Source organism: Polistes dominula, unplaced genomic scaffold (assembly GCF_049000335.1).
Source record: "Polistes dominula isolate Pdom_NZ unplaced genomic scaffold, Pdom_raw_medaka contig_12, whole genome shotgun sequence".
In the NCBI taxonomy this organism is placed as follows: domain Eukaryota; kingdom Metazoa; phylum Arthropoda; class Insecta; order Hymenoptera; family Vespidae; genus Polistes; species Polistes dominula.
The window spans coordinates 2,181,589-2,200,449 of NW_028301116.1; the positions used below are offsets into that span (position 1 = coordinate 2,181,589).

General features: G+C 24.3%; 2 protein-coding genes across 2 annotated transcripts in view; one reads left to right on the top strand and one right to left on the bottom strand.

Moving 5' to 3' along the window:
• Window positions 1–18,861, bottom strand: part of CDase (neutral ceramidase) — a 41,547-nt gene that overhangs the window by 21,622 nt on the left and 1,064 nt on the right. The window contains exons 3-9 of the mRNA XM_015329188.2: window positions 16,072–16,157; window positions 14,153–14,329; window positions 13,439–13,582; window positions 12,599–12,775; window positions 11,766–11,893; window positions 11,308–11,506; window positions 10,840–11,046 (exon numbers count right to left, since the gene is read on the bottom strand). Of these exons, the coding sequence (XP_015184674.1) occupies window positions 10,840–11,046; window positions 11,308–11,506; window positions 11,766–11,893; window positions 12,599–12,775; window positions 13,439–13,582; window positions 14,153–14,299 (1,002 nt within the window). The 5' untranslated portion in view covers window positions 14,300–14,329; window positions 16,072–16,157. The remainder of the gene's footprint in view (window positions 1–10,839; window positions 11,047–11,307; window positions 11,507–11,765; window positions 11,894–12,598; window positions 12,776–13,438; window positions 13,583–14,152; window positions 14,330–16,071; window positions 16,158–18,861) is intronic.
• Window positions 1,731–8,437, top strand: CPR6 (cuticular protein 6). The gene is made up of 3 exons (XM_015329193.2): window positions 1,731–2,339; window positions 5,106–5,387; window positions 6,850–8,437. Exons 1-3 carry the CDS (start codon window positions 2,331–2,333, stop codon window positions 7,117–7,119), a joined length of 561 nt encoding a protein of 186 aa, XP_015184679.1. The 5' UTR covers window positions 1,731–2,330; the 3' UTR covers window positions 7,120–8,437.

Below are 18,861 nucleotides of genomic sequence, written 5' to 3' on the forward strand. Positions count from 1 at the left end.
TATAAAAAAGTTTATGATATTTTTAATATTAAAATTTATTATATTATATATTTAAAAATGTTAATAAAAATATAATATATATAATATAATATTAATTATGTATATATAAAATATTATCTAAAATATTATATATATAATATTATATATTTTAATATAAAAAGAGATATAATATTATGTATTTTAATATACAAAAAAAAATATAATATCCTTCATTTATTTATAAAAAATTAATTTAAAATAAAAAGAATAAATATAAATATAAATTAAAATAAAATAAAACAAAATAATAAATTAAATATGAAATAAAATAAAAATAATAAAAAATAAATTAGTAAAAAATTAATTCATAAAAGAATATATATAATATTATATTTTTGTTATAAATTATATGTATATGTATGTATATTAAAAGGAAGGAGAGGTATAGGAAGAAAAATGAAATAGAATTTATTAAATCTTATTTTCTTGAACAACACATTCATATATAAATATATATGTGTTTATTATATTTATGCAAGGATTGAATAAAAGGAAGGAATAATAAAAAGTTGACGAAATTGAAACTAACTCGGTGGAGTAGTGCACGAGTGAATTGTATACCTTATGAAACATGATTGCCCCTACACACAGGACGTAAGAACGCAAACGGATAATAAGTAACTGCGTAAGAGTGAATAATAATAAAAATAAATAGAAGAAGAAACAAAAAAAAGAAAGAAATATTTTATCGTAGCTAACGTTGAAAGAAAGTTTGTAATATTTCTTTTAAGTTAACGAAATCGTCCAAGGAAACGTAAAACTCGTATGGGGGAGAGTGAGTAACGTTCAATTACAGGATTCTCATAGCAATGTCATTCCTTTAATAAAAACCACCACTACTACTGCTAATACTAATACTCGTAACCATTTAATAAAAAGTGGGAATATAATTGTGACTGTTACGTTCGAAAAAAAAAAAAATATTCTCAAACTCGTCGACTACTTTTCCCATGCTTCAAAATTTGTGTAAAAAAGAAAATAATATTACAAAATTCATTCAGTTGTATAACGTATAGTGTTGATAACGAGAATCTTTTTAAAATACAAATGAAACGAGTGATTCAACTTTCGGCCAACTCAAAACACTCATGAATGTATGTAGTTAGTCGAAAGTATTGGCCAATAGCATTTTAAAACTTAAGTTATACTTCCTGTTCATATATATAGTTAAATCTCATCTCTTTCTCTTTCTTCCTGTTGGATTCGTTTAAAATGGAGGGTTACGTGTTATTTATAGGTAGAAACTTAGTTTATTTTTTTAGTTTATGAAATTAAGGTAATACATTTAAAACATGATTACCAACCGAAAATGAGAAATGTTCTTTTGTCTTTCGATTAAAACCAAATTACGAAATTAGATCGTCGAATGAGATTTTTGTTAATTTGAATTTGTTACTGATAAGTGAAAATATTCTCGTCTATGATGTTCTTCATTGTTTAATGTTATCTTTACTTTCTTTTATTTTTCCTATTAAACCCATAGAATTTCTTATATTATGTAAATCGTAATTAATTAATAAATTATTAAAAAAAAAAACAAATATTATAATATTTACAAGTAATTTAAGATTGTAACATTTACAATTTTAAGATTGTGTGTGTGTGTGTAATATTTTTAAATTATTATAAATATGTTTATAATTATTTAATTTTTGTTTTTCAAAATTTTTTCATTGGTTGTATTGTGTATTACATTTTTAAACTTTTTCTTTTACCCCCTCTACCTTCTACCCACCTCTTCACATCCCAGAATAGAAACGAAACAAATTTCCATAAAAATAGAAAAAAATTAAAATTAAAATAAAAATAAAAACAAAAAGATTTAAAAACAAAACAAAAAAATACTCAAAGAATCGTTCACGTTCAAAAAAAAAAAAAATTAAAAAAAAGGAAGAAGTTTTTACGTAGACCACCGATGGTTCATCGCGTTTGGGTTACGTGTAGCACGTGCCCACTAAACGTTCAACCTAACAGAGGTAAGAAAAATAAAAAAATAAAAAAATGAAAAAGAAGGGGCTGCGATTGCAAGTAAGAGATAGATAGAGTCTGTTTGTGTGTATGTGTGAGAGAGAGAAAGAGAGAGAAAATACATGAAGAGGAAGGGAGTGTAAAACGAGGAGGTTCGTAGAAGAGCTTTTGCCCGGAACGAAAGCATGGTTGGTGGGAGATGGATATAAGCCCATCGGTTCGAGAATAATGCTATCAGTGACTTCGTGTACTCTCGCATAAAATAACCTAAGATAGAAAACATTTTTTTTATTGTTGTTCTTTTGTGAAAAGAAAACGCCATCATGTTTAAGGTATGAAACAAATTTCATTATATTATTCCTTGTCATTTTTTTTTCTTTTTTTTTTCACTAATATACAACTGTATATATGATTTATTAGTTAATTTGTTTTTTACTAATATACAACTATATACGATTTTTATTTGTTTATTATTTTTTTTAATATAAATAAATTAATTTTATATTAAAATATAAATTTAATATAATATTTATCTATTTTTTATAATACATAAATATTTATATTAAAATATAAATTTAATATATAAAATTTATATATATTTTTTTTTAAATAAATATTTTAACGTGTGTCTGTAATTATGGCAATTGATCTAATAATAAAATATTTTTATTATAAAATAATTTTTATAATAAATATATATATATATATATATATATATATATATATATATGTGTTTCATATACTTATCAATTTTTATTCTAAAAAAATTACTTTTGTTACTCTATTTTTTCTTTTTTTAATTACAAATTAAGATCAATTATTGTATAATTATTTTTTTTTGTTTCTTCTAAAACTAGTTTTTTTTTTTTTTTTATATAAATTTTTATTACTACGTTTTTCAAGATATGTTTTTGTTAATGTGTATCACTTATGGGTGACAAAAGACACAAATTATTTAAAAACTTGGAACCCTCGTTTTGTTCTTGCCAATAGTCATTTCAACCCTCGTCTTTCACTCATGTAATACTCCTTCCTTTTTCTTTCTCTCTCACTCTCTTTTTCATACAAATCATATTAGATATATTTGAGAATGAAAAATTGTTACACGGATGTTATGTTTCTTTACTATACACACGTGTGTACCTTTCTTTTCTTCATTTTTTTTTTTCATTTTTACACCACCATCTTTCTCATTTCATCTTTTCAACACCAATAAATTATATTTAAGAATATAATATTAAATCGTATATTATTTTTTTCATTTTAAATCTGTTTGCAACAAAAAGTTCATACGTCGTGTAATTAATTTCATATGTTTTTTTATTTCTTTTATTTTTTTCTTTTTTAATAACATTTTATCCAATCTGAATTTTGAATCAGGTGTTTCTTTCATTACTTCTACTAATTTCATTTCTCCATAATGCATACGTATACATATATATGGTAACGTAGTACGTGTGATTATGAGCTCAGTTTATGAGATAGAAATGTAAAGAAGAATGTATAATATGACAGTAGAAAGAAAGAAAGAAAGAAATAAAAAGAGAAAGATGGTTTAGAAGGCACTTTAACCATTTGAATTTCAAACGAATAGTTCAAAAGGAAAGTCTTCGTAACAAATCTTTCTCACCGATATATCTTTCTCGTAGTATATACTTTTCGATTGTATTTTATACATGTACACATCATTTATACATACGAAACAATAATTATTATTGCTACGAGTGAAAGAATAAAAAAAAAATTACTAAGCAATAAATCGTCTTGTTTTAAATCAAAGTGCACATGGTTTTGACACCGTTCTTGAAAAATCGTTTAAACAGATTTCCTATAATTTTTAAAATAAAAAAATGAAAAAGAAAGAGATAGAGATAGACAGTCAGAAAAAAAGTAAACTGGAAAGATAGTTTTAAATTTTTTTCCAAGAAAAAAAAGGAATTCGTGTCAAACTTTGAGTTTGATTAAAGGTGTATAAACGTGTCTCACGTGAACAGGAAATGACATTTCTTCTTTTCTTGATAATTCAAGTATTACTACTCCATTTTCACGCTAGGAAAATAATCCAAAAAAGGGATTTAAAAAAAAAGAATATAGAAAAGTTCGAGTTAAGAGACTACGTATTTAGTTTTGATTCAACGTCAGAATATGAAAAGATATATTTTAGATTTATTTTATTTTTTTGAAATAACGAAATAAAGAAGTTTTCTTTATGCGAAATCTTAAGGGAACGGGCGAATAAATCAAAAGTGGGAAATGGATAAACTGATGCCTCAACGTAAATAGACTTCTCAAGGAGAATATTTGATGCATAGTTTGAAACAACTTGCTGCGAAGAGATACTATGAAATTTATGAAACTTTTCCCTTCCCTTCCCTTCTTTACCCTTTCCTTTTCCTTTTCCTTCCGTTGTTAGATTCCAACAGCATAGAAAGAGAGAGAGAAAGAGAGAGACGATGTGTGTTGTTTTTATCGTTTTATGTACGTGCGGGGCTCTTTTTCACGGATCGATAAATATCTTATCGTTGATCATTCGTAGAAAGAAAAAAGAAAATGATCTTTTTTTTTTTTAAAAAAAGATTCCCAGATTGATTAAGACAAATAATTATAATAATAATAATAATAATGATGATGATGATAGTAGTATAACTACGTAAGAAATGTATACGTATTATTTACATTGGTACGTAATGCATTTATCGATATAATTAATTTATTAACATTTAAAATATATATTTGTATTTCTAATTAAAATTATAAACGTGCATGTTTATTTTTTTTAAATAAAAATATAATAATAGAAAATTAACTCGTATGAAATGCATATGCGTGCATTTAATGTAATTTGACAAAACCAAGAAATATATATATATATAAATTTCGTAAAAATATTTTCCTTATTGTTAATTAAATATAACAAACTTACTTTCACATCTAAGATTGTAATATACCACAAAGTTAAAAACCGTAGAAATTTTAATTATTCCACAATTATATTATATTTCTTATCATTTTAAAATGATGAATGACACATTTTGTATTGTTGTTTATTTTGTTCTTTCTTTTCTTCTCTTTTCTTTTTTTAAAAATATTTTTCGTAGATTTTGTACCTGGTCTGTGCCATGTTTGCGTGGTGCGAAGGGATTCTCGTAAGTGGTTACAACGGAGGAACAGCAACCGGTCACACGGTTTCTTATAGTGATTACGAAGGCCTCGATGGGGGATATGCTGGATCTTCGGATTACGAGGGACACGCTGTTCTACCAACTATTGCAGTTCCGGTGCACGCGGTCTCGGCCGCACCGTTACACGCCGATTCATCCTTCGATCATACTTTCCATTCCTACAAACAGCATCACGCCGACAAGGACCACGACTATTACGTAAGTTGTTTTTATCTTTACTTCCGTCAATTAAATATTGTCGAATCATTGAGAATCATAATACGAGATTATATTGAAAATATTTTTATATCACAATTCAAAAAAATATTTACTTTTATTTTATTTATTTTTTAATATTTTATTTTTCTCTTCCCAACTTCTCTTCGTAACCCCCGTAAAATAATAGCTAAATAATTATTTACATTCTAGGTTCATTATTATCGAATTTAATGAAAATTTCTTTCATTAAAATTTGCATAAGATATTCTTCAAACTCGTCTTTGAAATAATTGATTTTTTAAAATGAGAGATGAGGTAGGAGAAAGTAATCAATATTTCATTATTATATAATCAGTAAACGATCGAGTGTAACATTTTTGCATAAAATATTAGCGAAAAAGAAAAAGAAAAGCTACTTTCATAAAATTAACATAATCCCAATTAAAGATTGGTTTCCCAACAAAATAAAAATATCGCAAAAAGTGAAAATTTCCCCAAAAAACAAAAATCACGTACGACACGCTTATTAGTTGCTCCCCATTTTTGTTCTTTTTTTTACGAAATGAAAGAAGTTAAAAAGAATCAGGTTTTATAACGTGTCATGTTGCGTGTTCCTTTTTAAAAAAACGCACGTTATTTTCACATATGGTAAATAGAGACTCCCACTGTGTTTCACCGTAAGAACTCACACACGTAAAAAAGAAAAAAGAAATAAAGAAAAGAAAAAAGAGAACTTAGGCAGGTTGACTACTATATCTCTGTTTTGTAACTAACTTCTCTCTGTTTTCCATGTTGCATCTCATTTCTAACGTTGACGACGTTTCGCGACGCCCATTGTCGTCGCTTTCTCGCGATGTTAATTGAATACCAGTAGCGAAATATCGTTGGCGAATGTTACCGAACGAACTTACTATAGTTTCAAGAGAGTAATAATAACAACAACACAAGTAGAGATGCTTCTTTGGCTTTTTATGTTACACACATACGTGCAACACACACTGAAAATATCACTTTTTTCTCACGACATTTTCATTCATACGTTTCATTCTTTATTTTTTTTTTTTTTTAAATACATACGTTCTCATTGTATTTAATCTCACTTAAATGATTAGATCAACTTAATGTTAAAATTATAAATTACTAAGTTCGAGGTTGAATCTCTTAATACTCGTGTAAGTCAATTAATTATGATACAATTAATCTTTTGAAAAAAAAAATTAAAAATAATTAACCGTAAGTTTAATCTGTATTCTATACGAATTTAAAATTCATGAAAAATGATTTATTTATATGTGAAAGGAATCTTATTATTTGTCAAAAAGTTTCGTGATTTTATAAAAGATAAAACCTGAAATGATAAAAAAAGAAAAAACCAAATAAAAGTCGATCGTTTGATCTTCGAAGTTGTTGGGGCGCACCCAGTGCAACAACATTGATCTTACGCAAACACGTTTCGTTTCAGTCGCACCCTAAATACACCTTCAACTATGGTGTACACGATCCTCACACTGGCGATGTAAAGACCCAACACGAAGTCCGTGACGGTGATGTAGTTCACGGTTCTTACAGCGTCAACGAGCCCGATGGAAGTGTACGAATCGTCGAGTATACTGCAGACGATCATAATGGATTCAATGCTATAGTTAAAAAGGTTGGACCAGCTATTCATCCTAAACCCGTACCAATTGCTAAATACGTTTCATCGCCAGCATATTACAATCATTACGATTAGATACGGTGATTATTATTATTTTTAGACGATTAATTAAAATATTGTTTATTTAATTTTATTCACAGTCCGCAATGTCCTTGTAAGGAAACAAAACATTACATAATTTTCTTTAATTTGTTCTATTTTCCATTTCTTTCTCTCTTTTTCTCACTCTTTTTCTCTTTTTTTCTTCTTTCTGTTTTGAATGTACCTCAATTCGCGCCAAATGTTTTAACGGGCGTCCGCCATATTGACTACTCGAGTAGAGTTCTCCTCGTGTAATGTTGTAAATGTAACGAGCGTTTAAACTATCCGTCTGATATGATCAAATATTAATGTAAGATCATACGAAAGTAATTTTCTCATGCCGAATAAAAGATTAAATTATATATTTATATAGAAATATTATATCGCCTATTTTTTCATTTATTAACCCAATATGAAATGATTTTATAGGATATAGTAGTTAAAAATCATCCCTAAGAAATTAACCCTTCCTTTCAAACAATTTTACATAATCATGCTTTCATTAAATGAATTTAATTTAATAATTATGATATTATATATTTAAATAATTATAAGAAAATGTGTTTATATTATAAAAAATACTATTGGAAAAGATATACGAATAATGAGTACTTTTAAATGAAATTAAATCGTAGCATACTCGATGACATTTGGTATAATGAAAAAAAAAAGAAAATAAAAAAATAGAAAAAAAATAAAAATCGAAAAAATGCGACTTTTTCAATCGGATTCTAGAAAGCGTCAGGTCATTAACTTCCCCCGAGAAAACTCGTTATTTTTTTGCTCTCTTGTGCACTTGTATCGTATTTTCACGGTATCGATAGAACCGACATAGGTATTTACTTCGTAAAAGTATCTAACATTGAGATAGAAAAGCCATTGCTTTCGTCGCGAAAGAATTCCCTCTAGAAAAGAGATTTTGATTTCGTTATTCGAGCGGAAATAAAGTTGGAATCAAAGAGATTTGACGCTGTTGGTACGGTAGAACGAATCTAGCGTGAAACCGAAAAGAGTTTTTTTTTTACATCCTAGATAAGGAAAGAAAATACTATATATGTATATATGTGTACAAAAAAATGCATATTATATACAGTATTAGACAAAAGTATTGGTATATACTACAAAATTCGTGTGTAATTATTGTTAATGGTAAATTTTTTAATAGATACGATTGTTTGGTTATTTTTGATCCATCAACGAATTTGAAATTTATTAAAAACTCAATAAATGTTTATAAATTAATAACAATTTTTAAATAATATACGGAACCCTTATAAAGTTTTTTTTATTGTAAATTCATTTCATTTATTCATAATTCAATTATTAATTAAAGAGACATTTTTTGTCAATAAATTATTAAAAAAAATAATCGTACTTTTAGCAAAGATTTAATTGTGATAAGAATAATTTTATTTGTTGCAAATACTTTTGTTTGATACTGTAGATCTAACATAAACCTATAAAAGTTGGAACAAGTGTTCTTATAAATAAGTTTTGAAATAACCTTGATAGAAACTATGAGAAACGGAGTCGTTAAAAATAAAAATAAATATGTTCTCGTAAAGAGCCGTTAACTTACAGCCGAATGAATGATTTAATGTAAATAAAAATTGCGTTATGACGCATAAAGAAGATATTTAAATTCCACTCGAGTGAGAAAAAATTTATCCTTCCATGTTCAAATTTTTTCCCCTTCTTTTTTTTTGTAAATATCGAATAGCAATGTTTTCGAAAAATAAAACGAACCAAAGTAATAAAACATTTGTCAAATTTTTTGTTCCAAATAATTTCACAAATGAATAAAATTATAATAAATAAAATTGTTTGTGTTTGCGTGTGGATTCATTTAAAGAAAAAAAAAAAAAGAATATATTTTTTTCTCAAATATTATAATATTCTACAGGGTAGATATAAAAGTCCTCCCATAAATGTAGAAACGGTTGCTCAACTCACATGATTCCTATCTTCCGCTTGTCGTGTGTATAATGTGAATGTGATTATAATCATTTCTTCGTAAATGAAAATAAAATGTAAAGAGGTAAAAAAAAAAAAAGAACTTTCGCTTTCGTTTGAAATCATAATATTTCGTAGTGGGTATCATCTTTAATTGTCCATCTTATAGTTGTGGTAAAGTCAATTAAATTAAATTAAATTTTCAACGACGAGAAGGAAGAAAGTTTTAACGAGAATTGTTTAATAAAGTTATTATAAAATAATCTTAAAAAACAATACCACAATTACAGAATTGGATTAATGTTTCGATTGAAATATCGAAGTTGATTTGATTTTCATTTATCGAAATTTGTAATCCAAAATTAAAAAAAAAAAAAAAAAATGTTAAATAAATAAATACATTATCAAATGATTAAATAAATATCAAATAAATTTAATTAATGATCTACAAAATTTTTTATGATAAAATAAATGATCAAATAAATTTTTTTTTACAAAGAGTGTGCTAAAAATTTGGAATTTAATGAAAGAAATTGAATATTTTAAACAAAAAAAAAACAAAAAATATAAAATTCTTCACCTTTTTAATCTCACAAATATTTAACCAAAAAATTCTTAAATGCAAGTAATGAATAAAATGAATTCAAAATCTAAGTGCGATATCCTTTAGGAACATTCTCTTTAAAAGAAAACCCAGACACCAACCAATAGAACGAAAAGGGAATATTCTGTTCTCAAGTGTGGCTGATTCCTTCTCACTAATTCTTTCATTGCGTTTTTCTTTTCGAATAGAAAAAAAAGAAGAAATCCTAATCCCCTGTTTATCGAACTTCAACGTATAAAAAGGTTTTATAATGTAGAAAAAAAGAACTTAGCTACATTTTATTTTTCCAAGATGTTTTAGGCAACCTTCTATCTTTTTGTCAAAGAAAAAAAAATATGAGAAAAATATGAAACGAATCTTTTGAAAGAATATAAGAAACCTTAGGGGTTCTTCTAGAATTACCTGCATTAACAAAAAAACGAAGAAAACTATTAAAAGGGTCTAGAAAAAGTTCAATTATAAAATGTAAAAAATTTATCTTTCAACATTTAACAATTGACCAATCAACAACGTGTAATTCAAGGTGAGCTATCACAAATATTTCTCGTAACACGTCTAGTCATTTTGTAATAATGCATATATAATTAAATTTAATTTACTTTTATACAAAAAATTGTTCATAATTTGAACAATCAATAAAAATATATTATTAAACAAATAACGTTTATACTAAAGATCTAAATATTGTTTATGAATATCTGTTCTGAATATCTTGTTCTTACAATTAACTTCATTTTTACTCACCTTTACCTATTCAATCATCATTCTTCTCAGCTTTTAACTGAAATGTGGTGCTTGTTTTACATATTATAAACTTTTCTATATCATTTATTATCTCATTAACAATAAATACATTTATTTATATTCTTTTTGTTAACGATACTATAATTAATAATATTTCAATAATTATTCTCTTTAAATGTATTTATTTTGTATCTTGTGTATATGTTAATATATACACGTTTGCACACATATACATATATATGTACGTAATACTGCGATGTAAAAATAAATGATTAAAAAAAAATGATGAAAAAAAGTGCATAATTTAACTAGACTTATTAATGCCAATCAAATATTATTTTTATTATGAAAAAAATGATTTAAAATTTAAATATAATAATAATAATATATAATTAAAAATAATGAATACTCACCGTAGCCTTATTGAATAGTTTTGTTGCTATAATACTGGTACTTTCAAACATATCCTTGCCAGGTCCTGATGCAAAACACATTTCTTTTTTTCCTGGACATGTTGATTGTTCAGTACAATTCAATCCAGAAAATTCACATTTTGGACCACGAGTATTTGGTGAAACGTCACCCAAGTTCGTTGATGCAAAGGATGCCACAAATGGACCCTAATTCAATTAATATAAATTATTTATAATTTATAATATATAATATATATTAAATTGTATAAATATTAATTAACAAAAATGTATTAAATATTAATTAATTAAAAATTATATAAGTATTATATATATATGTATACCTAATTCAATTAATACAAATTATATCTATTAATAAAAAAAAGAAAAAGAATTCAAGTTTCATTGATTCATTCAAGATTTTGAAAAAATTTTGAATTATAAATTCCATAAAAGTTCATACTTTCTTACCTTGCCAATCAAAGAATCTTTATTCATCATTTTTTCAAAAAGTACAGATGCATAGCCCACATTATCACTTGATATTAAATGATTAGTATTATTCATACTAGTTGGATGAACTGCAAACCAATTGATGACACCCAAAGGTCTGTTATCAGCACCAATAAACTGCATTTGTGTCATCGTTGTATCAACATTATGATCGTATCTAAAAAAGATATTAAGACGTAAATCTTTAAGGTATTGATGACGTCACATATTAGTTAGTAATCAAAAACTGATTGATTTTAAATTTGTCTGGTTGAAGAATAAAATGTAAAAATGTGGTACGAATTTATGGTAATATCTTTCTTAAATGTCAAACTAGTTTTTTTCATTTTTTTATTCAAATAAAATGTTTTTTATTGCATTTTTTTTTATTAATAAGAGAAAAATCTTATAGACAATAAATTAATTTGTAAACTTACTTATCCCTTTCATCTTTTGGATTATTTAGATATGCGAGTGGACTTCTGTTAATATTTGCATCGAAAATTTCACCTTGGGTAATAAAAATTCTTCCAGGTACAACAGCATCGTGAGCACGTTGAATACTCTAAAAATATTATTAAACAAAATTAACCCATTAACTGCCAAATTATTTTTTATTTCTATATATATAGATAATAGCTATTATTATGCTATTTTTCCATAAAGTCCACATAAAACCGAGTGGTGTACGTAAAATTCCAAAATCCCCACATGGGGATCGTGACAGTTAATGGGTTAATATAATAATATTATAATAATTTGTAAAATTAATTAATTAGTTTTTATTATTTAATATAATACTCGAGTGCAAATACTTTGATGATATTATAAAACAAAAATAATAAGAATATTACAATATATTAATTTGCAAAATTAATGAATTATATTTTTAATAATTTAATAATTTTTTATTTAAAATTGTTAAATTTATTTTTAATTATTTAATTAATATAAATTAATATGATACTCGAGTGGCAAATATTTTGATAATATTATAAAACAAAATTAATAATAATATTATAATGTTATCGATTTGTTATGAATTATATTTGTAAATTTACAAAAATGAATATAATAATTTATAAAAATTAATCGAATCGTTCCGGAAATAAATTAAAATAGAATTAATTTATACAAATTAATGTAATACACGCGTAATACTAAATCAAATGTCAAGGTTGTGATAGATCATTGATCTTCCATCACTGTTTGATTTTAAATAGTAAATGTTTTTTTTAGTTGTCAATGATAAAGTTACATATCTACATACATTTGTTATACCATTTACAATGGCATTGAAAGTTTCCTTGGAGAATCCATACGTGGTAAGGTCAAAAAGTACGTCCATCATGAAACCACCTGGACTAGAATGTGTATGCGTACCGCTGATCATCACGTTTTTCTCCGTATACAAATTATCATATTGCGAATGCAATTTTTTTAGTACCTAAAATAAAAAAAAAGTAAAAATAAAAAATAGAGATAGTTTTATAATAATTAAATATAAATAAATATATTAACATGACAGTGTGTTAAAATATTCTTTAAATCTTTAAATCTTTAAATTAAAATTTTTATAACACGTAGTATTAAAATATTACGATTATTATAATCATAAATAAAATTTTATATATAATAAAAATAGAAATTGCAATTTCTTTAGTACCTACAATAAAAAACAAATATAAAAAATAAATAGTTTTAAAATAATTAATTATAATTAAATATACACATGACAATGTGTTAAAATATTCTTAAAATTTTTAAATACAAAAATTGTTATAACACTAGTATTAAAATATTACGATCATTATTTTAATTATATATAATAAAAATACAAAATTTATGTTAACCGATAATCAACATTGTTATTTTTATCGTTAACAATATTTTTACTTTTGTTTACGATGTACTTTTAGTTTTTTTATCGCTAATGCAAATATTCTAATTTCTAAGTTTTATTTTTATTTTTGTATCAAGTGGAATTTCCTGTATTACACCTAACATGTTTACTACACGTTACATACGATACCTATTTATAATTTCTGACAAGATAACGTCACTAAAAAAACAAAAAAAGAAAAAAAACGTAATCTTTCTGTATACATACCGCTTTTCGAACTTCATATCCAACCATAGAACTATCGACACTGACAAAAACAAACCTCTCCTCACCGTCGTCGATGATGAATGCACGTGAAAAGGTTCGAAGATGAATACCTGATCCTTTTTGATCCATCTTTGCATATCCCATCTAAAGAAAACAAAAGAAACAATTGATAGAAGTGTATATTTGTATTAATAATTTGTAACAGTGACCTAAATAAATAAATTTATCAAAAAAACCTATTTAGGAATAATTTTATTATTATTACATAAATAATTCGTATATTTAATGTAATTTAATACACTGTCATATAATTTACAGTGGTATATTTTTCATTTAATTTTTTCTATTTCGATTGTTAGTTGTTTTTTTTTTGTTAAATTTTTTAAAATTGTTTTACTTTTTTAAAAATAAACTTTACGTAATATTTCAGTATTTTGTTTATTTTAATTTTTTTTTTTTTTTTTTTTAATTAAAAATTTTTCGTATTTCAATTGTATGTAATGTTTTTTCTTTATTTTATTGTTAAATTTTTTTAAATTATTTTATTTTTTTGCAAATAAACTTTACGTAATACTTCAGTATTTTGTTTATTTTAATTTTTGTTGTTTTTTTTTTTTAATTAAAAATTTTTCGTATTTCAATTGTGTGTAAAGTTTTTCCTTATTTTATTGTAAAGCTTTTGTTCTTAGAACTAGAAATCATGGGTTTACTTACGAATACGATTTCTGCCGATGGACCGGTTGAATCGGCTATGCCAACTCCGATGCTGTAAGATGCATGACAGCTTGGAGTTATGATAAATAAAATAAAGACGATCCATAGTGCGGATAAATCATTTAATTGTAATCTCTTCGTATCCATTCAGCTTGCTGTACTTCTAACCTTTTCAAACTGTAATTAAATATAATTCATCATTAAAATTATATCAAAAGTTGAAATTTCCTGTTTACGTTTTTTATTCCGATCAATTGAACTCTTATCAATTAAATAATTATTTCGATTTTCATCTATTTTAATCTTAATCGAAAATGTCAGATAAGATTTGTAATAGATAAGATTTATAAATAGATAAGTGTACCGGAGGAATAAATAAGATATTACATACTTAAAAAATCACGAATGATTTCTTCAATGCTTTAAACCATAAACCATCTGTTAAGTGAAGTTCGTATGCGTGTTAAAGAATTTTTAACTTTCACTCTTTTACTATAAGTAATTACATAAATCTTTGCAAAATATTTTCACTCTTTCACGATCAAATTTTTGTATTAGACTATAAATGTGTATATTTGTATGCACACACACAGATATAACATTATAAATAATATAATTTAATAATAATATTTATTTAAAATGATATGATATTTAATTAATTAAATTAATTAATTAAAAATAATAATTATTGATTAAATATTACTACTATTGACTATTGATTTAATAAAAATTACTATTTAATTAATATTGAATGTAACATACGTATTGCTGCAAATGAATGACACACACTGAAATAATGAGTAATAGGAAGATTTAGCATTTATATTATTCTATGTAAAGAAACAAATGTTTTACGATTTTTTTTCATGTTTTTAATTATTATCAACAATATTTGTATTCAAGATAACATTTTACGTAATTGTTAGATAAACGTAATCCATAATCATATTTTAGTAAAAATAATAACATTCATCTATAAATTTGATAGAAAGTTATATAAAGATAATTAGTATTAATTAACAAATGTTATGAAATAAATACTAATTGTACGATAATAAAGTGTGCATGAAAAATATAGTCAAGACGATACGAAAAATTTTGTTTAATTTTGTTTTTGCTATTTAAATTACAATTTTTAAATTATTTTTTTTTATTTATTTAATAGGATTATTAATAATTTATATAAATAATTAAAACAAATACAAACGAAATCCCACCCTTCAAAAAATATAGAAAATAATTCTACTGATAAAAAGTATACAATTTTAAAATAATAAAACTAATTTAATTTAATTTAATTTAATTTAAAATGTAACTAATTTAATTTAAATATTTAAAAAATATTTTTTTATTAGAAAAAAAATTTTCTAATAAAAATAATTAAAAATATTTATAATATTGTAATAAATTTTATAATAATAATAAAATTAATAAAATAATTTCAAATAAAATTAGTAGAATAATTTCAAATAAAATTAATAAAATAATTTCGAATAAAATAAATAAAATGAAAATTAAAAATTTAAATAATAACAAATATTAATACAATTACACTATTCTCCGAATTGTAATAATAAAAGAATAAACTTACACGAGAGGAAGGTCCAACTCAAACAGAGTGAGACTTTCAGTCGCTAAATTTCAGTTTATATACATATACACATAATACTCGAGAGATTGTTTCACCAGTTATCTGACCAATTAAAAGAAAGCTTTCAGTTTTTGATTAAAATGAGCGCGAAACTTGTTCGCATATGAGATTTTAACCTTAAATTTCATATAAAACATGAAATTTAATCGATAAGAATCAAACACGCATTACAACGAACAATAATTATATTATTTATGACCAAAAAACATTAAAAAAATAAAATAAAATGTTTCCTATCATCTTTTAAGAAGAATAAAAGAAAACTCACCATCCTTTTTCATTGGTCAATTCGAAATCGATAATCCTTACGTCCAATCAGCGATGCATATTGTCGATATCCGTTTCTTGAAAAATCTGATCGAATTAAAAAAAGTAATAATGAAGTATAAATTAAAAATTAATTTTATAATCACTCAAATTGTAACGTAGTTTGATGAACAAAGAATAAAAGAACAACACGCAATAATAGAATCCCGTGATAGTGTTCTTTTAACAACTGCTCATGACACTACGTGAGCGTCAAATGTTCCTCGGTTCACATACTGCGATGTGTATCGAGAAGGGGAAACGGAAACGATTCTATGGCTATTCTCTTCTCCCCTCCCTAACCCCTCTCTTGTGATCCTTCTCACATCAGTTAGTGACCTCCTCGGTGTTATTTTCCCTTTTTTTCCCATTTTTCTTTTTTCTGTTCCCTTTTGAAGTGTTTTTTCCATTATTTATCTCTTTTTAACCTTAAATACTAGATTCAGTTACAGACACTTTGTTCATAAAACATTTCTTTCACTTTTTCTTTATCTCTTGGTTTTTTTCTTTCTTCTTCTCTTCTCCTTTCTTCTCATTCTTTCTTTCTCTTTTTCTGACCATAGTCTGGCCCATTCATTGAAACGAGCAAGACAAGGACAACGTGTCGTAGACCACGTGAGTCAAGCGACAGGTGGTCTGTATTCTCGTTCGAGAACGTGATTGGTTAAGATGATAATTCTCCTCTTACATCTCCGGTGCAATTGGCCACTAGGTCAAGTGGTCGAAGAATTTTCAAAGGCGGTATTTCGAATCTATGAACTCACGTCTCAGAAATTTTTCTTTTATATATATTAATTAAATGTTTTATTAAGAAATTAAATTAATTGAAAGGAATTTGTTCACGAGTTAACAATAATTATCAATTTGTTTTAATCGTTAACAAATAATAATGTAACATTGAAGAATAATAAAAGAAAACGATAATTAATTAATTCTTATATATAACGTTATCAAAACTATCACGTTAAAGGTTAACTATCACACGTTAAATTTTTATATATTAATATAGAAATAAATATTATTATAAATATTATATTTTAAAAATTATTTAATTATATTTTATAATTTATTTAAAATACAATATATATATAATATTATTATATACATTAATATAACAATAATAAATATAAAATATTATAATAATATAATAATAAATATAATAACTATAAAATAATTAAAATATAATATAATATATACAATATTTATTTATTATATATATTACATTTTATAATTTATTTTTATAATAAATATATTGTACATATTATATTTATATTTATTATTATTATTATTATTATTATTATTATTATTTATATTATATTTATATTTAATTATTTAATTACATATTATATATATATATATATATATATATATATCATATTTAATAAATAGTATTAAGAATTTAAATTAATTGGAAGAAATATTTTGAACATTGGTCGAAGAATTGTAAAAAGGTTTTTTAAAGGAAATTTCAATAGTAAATATCTTCTACAAATTTATGATATATTATACGATTAGAGTAATTTCAAGAGATTAGAGCCATTGATCAACTGTGGAATGCTTGTTTAGGTTGATTCAAAGCTATTTTGCAGTATATGAATAATGCTTCTAGACAAAGCTTATTCTATTTGATATGAGTCAGAATAATGCACTGTGTTATATTGTATTTGTGCATTAGCTTGACATACATTCATGTTTCCATTCTATATCTTTCCTTCATTTTATTAATATTATTATTATCACTATGAATTATAATTGTACAACTATAATTAACGGTCTCATTTACTATTGAATCAAACATTATAATTTAAAAATAAATCTAGTGTAAACTAAGATGATGTACGACGATGAAGAAGAAACAAAAAAAATTGCAATACATAATTGAATAATTAATTTTACATCAATGCATTCGTTATAATAATCTATGCTAGTAATATCTATGAACATAAAGCACACATTAACGCAACATTTAATCTATATAGTAAACCTATTTCAATAGAACTATTCTAGCACATACTAATGGTAGAATGGATGCAATTAATTCCTCTTTACTATAAACATTGGTTTGTAAATTAAACTAACAAAGACCTACATACATTTTAAAATAAAAAAAATACTTACACGAACTATTATCATGAACTAGTTAACAATAATTATCAATTTTTTTTAATAGTTAATAAATAATAATAATAAAACTATAATGAATTAATTCTCATATTTAACGTTATCGAAACTATCAAACGTTATGGGTGAAAAACATTTTATTGCTCCTAATTGTTCAACTCATTCAGTATCAGTTGTTTCTGAGAACATTTAAAGACGATAGATCAAAAGAAAACTCCGATTATAACTCCCTACACCATATATACATTATACACGTATATATACAACATAAAATTGTTACAATTTTAATTTAGATCGTTTTAAAATAAATCCTACGTTTTATTCGAATTTATTTTCACAAGTATTGTTAAAGTTTAAGATTAAAAATTTGATTACAAATATAAAAGAAAAATATTTTTCTATAGTACAATACTATTATCAGAAAATCTATTTACAAAGGATAGAAATAGAATATTTCTCACGTTTCTTTTATTTTATTTTTTTTTCATAGTTTCCGAATGAAATGTTATTTAATCCCTTGAATCAATAAAGAAATTCTATCTCATTCTCTTTCTCTCTCACATGTGAGATTAGATAAGCTTTAAAACGAAGAAAAATAAGTAATATTTTTTTGTCTACAGATTTACAATAG

What these genes read in the sequence shown, in the direction of transcription:
- CPR6 (XM_015329193.2), top strand. An exon ending in ACAAGGACCACGACTATTAC is followed by an intron (nt 5,388 to 6,849) that starts GTAAGTTGTTTT and finishes GTTTCGTTTCAG; the next exon opens with TCGCACCCTAAATACACCTT.